At 33.6% G+C, this 7,196-nt stretch overlaps 1 protein-coding gene across 2 annotated transcripts in view; it reads left to right on the forward strand.

Annotated features, from left to right (window-relative positions):
- Positions 1 to 7,196, forward strand: part of LOC106461775 (synaptotagmin-1-like) — a 15,255-nt gene that overhangs the window by 5,647 nt on the left and 2,412 nt on the right. The window contains exons 2-5 of one of the 2 annotated variants that reach the window (XM_022388823.1): positions 3,406 to 3,452; positions 4,425 to 4,568; positions 5,049 to 5,248; positions 6,322 to 6,450. In XM_022388823.1, the coding sequence (XP_022244531.1) occupies positions 3,443 to 3,452; positions 4,425 to 4,568; positions 5,049 to 5,248; positions 6,322 to 6,450 (483 nt within the window). In that variant the 5' untranslated portion in view covers positions 3,406 to 3,442. Of the gene's footprint in view, positions 1 to 3,405; positions 3,453 to 4,421; positions 4,569 to 5,048; positions 5,249 to 6,321; positions 6,451 to 7,196 lie in introns of those variants that run through there. The other variant, XM_022388822.1, reaches the window with a different exon arrangement.

Here is a 7,196-nt window from a genome sequence, read left to right on the forward strand (position 1 = left end):
TAACAAAGAATATCAAACCGAAACGATACTGATGTGAAAGGACATGAGAAAGTACACATGCTGTGACTATTTTTTTCTTCCTCAAGCAGGTGTAATATCTTCATGATTGTATTATCAGTGGAAGAATATATATATATATATTATTTGCTTTTATTCGCCAATCATCTGTCATATCACAATAACCATAACAACGTTCTGCTTTAACCAACGATTATTTTATATAAATGCGGGATACGAGGAACATACTACCATCGTTTAAAGCGCCGCCTGACTTCGTCTTTGGTTTTTGGACATTTAGACATTCGGATAGGTAAGATAGATTAATAACGTTTATCATGTAATGATAATCATATAAATGATTTATGGTAGAGTATAGATAAAGTTATAAAGTAATCTAGTCTTAGGTTAAGTTATTTAGATATAATATGCCCCTCCCACAATTACTCAGGGGTAAGTCTGAAGGCTCATTACGCTAAAAAAACAGGTTTCGTGGTGGGTACAGCACAGATAGCCCATTGTGTAGCTTTGTGCTTAACAAGGAACAAAGATATTATATATGATAGCGCCATCTAAAGCAACTAAATATACATTTCTTTTGTAATGACCTGTCATTAGAAGAGTATAAAATGAATCAGTTATTTGGATTTTTAAGACTATGACAAACATCTAAGGAATATTTTCTTGTAAGATTCACATAAAGTATCTTGCTAACAACTACTACATGTGTAGACTAACTAACAGAGGAATGAACGCAATCATAAATATGCTACTGAAAGTGAAATATATGTTTTAAGTGGTAACGATACTTTTATATGCCAGAAAATGAACCAATAACAATATTTCATGTCTTTGTAACGTTTTAGATTTTCGCTGTAAAAGTGACGTACACTTATTGAAATGTCTTGTATGACTACGGAAATCAGTATTACCTTTAACTAATCGTATACGTAAATTATAAAATATTAAATTATGAATTATTTACGACAGTTATTGCGTAAATGTTCCCAAATCCTTTAAACTAGATGCACTTCTGCAGGGTCCCCGAAAGTGTTCTGTCTTAAGAGTAAATAAAACCAAAATTAAGAGTAGCAAATATTTTTATTTCTTGCTTTTGAAGTTCATAAGTTACGCTGTGTTGTAGCCTACAGAGTGCATAATTTTTCTCGTGATTCATGGTATTCGCACGTTTTAATGACGTCACGGCAGTACAAATTGCAACGTTATGCGACCCTTATGTGACGTCATTTGAGTGTCTACTGACTGACTGACAGACAGCACACTACTGTATAGTGATGCGATTGATTAAAACAGCTGACCCCTCCAGGCGGCCTTCGGCCTCCTTCTGGGGAAATAACATACGTGTTATTAAAGTTTCAAGTTATATTGTGTACAATCTCAGGTTTTGAAAGTGATTTGCAATGGATTTAAATCCCAAAACTTATTTTATAAAACAAATAAAATATTTATTTGATCTCAGGGAAACTGAGTTGCTAATACTAAATGGCTTCAACAAAGTTTTTCGGTTCCATTGATGTTGCCTACTTGTTTGTCTGTTGCTAGGCTCAAAGCTACACAATGGCCTATCTGTGCTCTGCCCATCGTCGGTATAAAACCACGATTTTTAGCGTTATGAGCCCCAGAATTACCACTGAGCTACCAGGGGGCATGTTGTTTACTTATGAAATTATTCCAGAAATTCAGCAGTTTTTCAAATTTTTCTTTAATGATCTTTAACTCCTAGGGTTTGCTAGAAATGTTTATGTGAAAGAGTGTGCGAGTAACTTATCGTAAGTAATGGGTATGAAAAATGCAAACATCTTAAAGGTAGAGTGGGTTATATTGCACGAACGTTTGTGTGAATTTCTGATAACACAAAGACTTATTCGAACACGTTTACTTTATCTCAACATTTTTTTCTAGGCTCGTTCATCGAATCAGCGGGGTCACATTATGATAACCTGTGCGTATGGGCCCGTTTCGTACCTCTATGTGATACAAATGTATGTACCTGTTGCACTGCAAGTAAGGCTGACAGCTGTAAGCAACACAAGTATTATGAATAACACCTGTATTCATAACGCATGCAAACTGTCAGACACAGCTTGTGTTCATGGACATTTTTTTTACATTCTTCTTGTAAAAATTCAAATTTTAAAAATCAAAATCTATAATTTGGAAATGTTATGAAAATACACATTTTTTTTTCTAGACATTGAAATCTTACTTATCTCTATCCAGCTTAAATTGGTGATGATTCTAAGCATTCAAAAGACTCCAAACCTAGTTATGCTGTACTCCGCCTCCATCTCAAACTCTTCTTTATTTGGCAGTCTTGCTGTCTGTTTCGTGTTATTAAACAGAAAGATACAGAATGAGTTACCTGTACTCTTCACACCGCTGGTATCAATCCCCAATTGTTAGCGTTATAAGACTCCTAACCTGTCGCTGATCCACAGGGGGACGCATTCTTATTGTCTAGTTGAGGTAGAGGCGCGTGATGAAACTGCAAAAGATATATCGATAACATATACGCAGCCTTGTATTAGTATTGAAATGTTATTGTATAGATAAGTTCAGCTGTTTTTGAACACGCATACTTCTAAATGTTCTCATGCTGATGTTGAGAAAGCGACATTGAACAAATAACCTTGAACCATATCCTAAATTTCATGTTGTAAAATATTGCATGTGTTATGCAATTATTGCAGTTTCGAGACGTGCGTTTATATCAAAGTAAATTCTAGTTTTACTTATTTTTTTTAAAGCATCACTTCCTTCATTTTTTAAACTACTTTGTAAAGTAACTCAGCGAACGTAGAACATGTACTTTTTTGCTTATAATAGAAAATGAGCGTTTAACATATACACAATAAGACAATAATTTACAAAAACCAGCTGCTGTGCAGAAACCTTCTCTGTGCAAGTGACTCTTTTATAAACGAAGTAGGAAAAATTTCTAACTCATGTTCACTTTGAGTGAGTCATTCAGTGACTCAGTGAGTGAGTCATTCAACGACTCAGTCAGTGACGCGTAGCTTTAGTAGTATCTTTGCTTTTCATTATGAGGATTAAGACGGTGGTGCAGTGTTAATTACGAATATCAGTGAAAGAAATATTACAAAGTTACAACTGTAGAGTGTAATAAAATGTAACAGTATGCACTTTCTCAAGTGTGAACGTTCTGTTTCTTTATGCACTGATTTTCTGACGTAATAAAATCAATGTAAAATACCAAAACCTTTCACGTACGAAAAGTATGCGACAGAAAATATCAGTTAGCTAAAAGTCTTCGAATGTTTTTCTCCCTTATATTTCATTTTTCTTTTGGCATAATGAATATTGTTTTATCAGTACAAACTAATGAGAAATCAGTCTTACAATTTTATGATAACTGAATGTTTTCAGATATTGATTTCGAGAGGATAGGTCCACGGTGCCGAACATGGACAGAGGTAAATAAACGATTTTAATGGAATTGTCAACAATCTTTCACCTTCAACTTTTTTTTTTACATTTTTTTTATGAATATGCATTTACTTTTATAAATCTTCAATATATTTACCAGCACGTTCATATTGGGTAACATTTTTGTTAGATAATTGATTCATTGGTATGTGGATGGATAGAACAAAAACTACTTAAACTTTTAAACAATATCACATCACATATCTTAAAAATACTGTTTGTTTTTAATATGACAGAAACTTTCCATCGAATGTTTGAGTTATTTGATTAATATTCTATTCGAAGTTTCACGTTTCGAAACGTTTTACTTGAAACGTCTTAATATCAAAAGCGAACTCTATGATTTTCTGAGATTTAGAGAGTTGATTAAGCAAGTTTACACATTAATTTCTAAAGCTTGTAAATTTGCTTTTGATATTTAGATTATGTCCACGAATTCTTCATAATGTGTTAGTTAAGTCATGTTTAGAAACGAGCACAAATTTTGTGTTCGCGTATAGGAATTAAATGTCTACAAGTGACCAAAATTTTGAAATATGTTGAAAGTGAACATCATGTTTCATGTAAAACGTTATTAAAACAATTAAAATTTAGGCATTTCTTTTCAAGTGAATACATGTGTTGTTGTTTTTGTTTTAAACAACTCAACTTAAAATTATAAAGGTGTTAATAAGTGTCTTTGGTCAAAAACCTGTAAGAAACTATTTTTTCAATAATATTGTAAGACTTATTTTTAAAAACATGTGAATTGAGAAGAAGACGTAGTATTAATGAATGCAATATTCATTATAATGTTTGATTTATACATTTATTATTTAATTAATGAGTAAATTCATCTATCTTAAATAACATTATAAATTTGAATATTTACTTGAGAAATCATGATTAAATAAAAATAGAATATGCATGTGTTTAATGCCATTAAGTGTTTAATGTTTATTTCTATACTGGGGAAGAAGGTGTTTTAAAGCTATCAAACGATGAGAAACTGTTGACTATCGCCGTCGTTATGGGATTCCTAACCCTAACTATCTTGCTCACAGTGTGCGTAGTAACTCCTGTTTGTTGGCTGCACACTGTCATACACCGGAACAAAGCAAAAGGTAAGCAATCCTTGCAGGGATATTTTGCTCTAAATGTCAAAGTTGACAAAAAGTGGATCTGTAGTTGGTGAGAAGCAGTTTATTTTTGTTTATTAATTTTGTTAGTTTCAACGAACTGACAGCTTGCATTCATAACAGGGAACTGAACAGTGCTTCATTTCAGCCAGATTTCTCCGAATGTGAGATCCAGAAACTGTTTTGGATGTTCTTTAAGCCTAAATACAAAATAATTGTAATTAATTTTAATACTGTCTCGGTTACACTGTGAACTGATATTTGACTGACCTAGTCAGCTGCATTATCTCCCTTCCCCCACTTCTAAGTAGTAGTTTCAGTAACGTTTAAATTATTATATTTCAAAAATCAAATTTCTTTTCCACCAGTCAATGAGGAGTTAGCACCCTTTTTTCTATCAATTAAGCATTGGAACTAATTATCACTCTAAGTTATCGTTATTTATACGATTCATTTACTTTTTAGACAAGAAATGCCGTGATGTTGAATTACAGGAGGAGGCAACGCCCATTAAACGAACGGTGGCGCCCCACTACGGACTTCAATCAAACCGATCTTCTCGTGTTACTTCAGAATCTATTGCAGGGCGTAAAAAATACACAGAAGACTCGACCTATAGCAGTATGTCTGCTAGCAGTCGTGGCGACGGAACAATATCTCTCTATGTAGGTTTGATAAATAGATAGATAATATTTATGTGTTAGCTGAAAAAAATGTGAGTCATATGTGATTATATAATGAAATATACTAGTTGATTTTTATTTAAAAGATTCTACTTGTGTACAAGACCCGATGTAACCTAGTCGTTAGCGTACCGGACTATGAATCTAAGAGTCCACAGTTCATGTCCTGTTATCACAAAATCACGCTCCGCACTTTGAGGCTGTGAGTGCATCAAAAGTGGCGACCAAATTCCTAATTAGAGAACCACAATAGCTGCTAATGAGTGTTACTGATTAGCTACTATGCCTCTAGTCTATCTGTTCTAAATTAGGGACACCTGTATAGATAGCCCTCGTGTAGGTTTGGATGAATGTCCGCAAAGAAAGCGCTGTCTGTCGATCTGTGGATATTGAATGATATATTGTATCCATTAAGGAAGGCGGAGGGGGGGGGGTCAACTATTACTTCTCACTACAGACACAATATGCTTCGTGAATTATAGCGACATCTCTCCTGGGTTTCGAGGGCGATTAAAAAACAAAAGAAAATGTGTGCAAATATGATTAGGAAGAGATCTGAATGCGGTAATTACTATACATTATACTTCTACCAGTGTGGTTCTAAAAAATGATTGTAACAGTCAGCTATCGTTGTTGAAATGTTTCGTTCTTTCTGCTGAGACCTTCTTTTGGCTGTTGTCTAAGTGTTCGGTGTTCAGAAGTTACGGTCTCATTGAAAAAAGATCGTAGCTTTGTTTATAAATATTTAGGGACAAATAACAAGCCATACTAAACGTAAACCTATGAACATTCGTTAAACAAGGTATTTCAAATATTAGCACAAGCATTAAAATTATAAACACGAACTTTACCGTAAAAGTTCATGATTTGGTATAAGCAACAGGTAGTTTTGGAGTGCACTTCCTAACAGTCTGCCAAAGAAGTATTAGATTTAGAAAGGTTTCAACACACGTACATTTGCTTACATGTGTATAATCGTACTGGAACTTCAGAAGGAAACTGTTCGGACGCGAACTTCATGAATCAACAAATAATAGTTGTCTTCTACCTCACAGAGTGAACTTTCCTTGGACATTCCCATCCCCAATGAAGATATGGAGGCAAACTATGGCCAAGTGGTCTTCTCCGTTGTTTACAGGCAACAACAAAACCAAAATGAAGGACAACTGATTCTCTATTTAAAGGTAAGTACAATTACCGAAACATTACCAAATAAACGTTAAGAACACGTCTAAAACAAAGCATTATTACTAAACATTTTAATACCAAACTATTTTATGGCAGGTCTATTTTTGGGTTAAACAGTCTGAATATTTTATAGCTATATTCTCAGAGAGGTTCTTTTTGGGTAGAATAATATCGATATTTTATAGCTATATTCTCAGAGAGGTTCTTTTTTGGGTAGAATAATATGGATATATTATAATTATATTCTCAGAGAGGTTCTTTTGGGGTTAAACAGTCTGGATATATTATAGTTATATTCTCAGAGAGGTCCTTCTTTTGAGTCACACAATCTGGATATGTTATAATTATATTCTCAGAGAGGTCCTTTATTGGGTCAAACCTGGATATTTTAGGGCAAAATCATCTGTCATAACGAACAGAACAGGTAAAATCACAGTTTAAACTTTAATTATACGACAATATAATAAAACTAAGCACATGCATAATTATTAGATAGTTTAAACCTTAATGCTAGACAGACAAAAATACCTCGATTCATCAAAGTTATTTTTATATGTAAATTTACCATGCACTTTTGAGGAGGCAACCCTTCACATGAATGAGGGGATGGTAGTTTTTTCTTCTAGGACAATATCCTACCCTCAATTCAAGGGATATTAATTATTTTTTAATATAATTTGAATATAATTATTATTATTTTTTTTTTTGGGGGGGGGGGTAGTCTGATTCGTTACGGGGGACC

Source organism: Limulus polyphemus, unplaced genomic scaffold, assembly GCF_000517525.1.
Source record: "Limulus polyphemus unplaced genomic scaffold, Limulus_polyphemus-2.1.2 Scaffold1028, whole genome shotgun sequence".
In the NCBI taxonomy this organism is placed as follows: domain Eukaryota; kingdom Metazoa; phylum Arthropoda; class Merostomata; order Xiphosura; family Limulidae; genus Limulus; species Limulus polyphemus.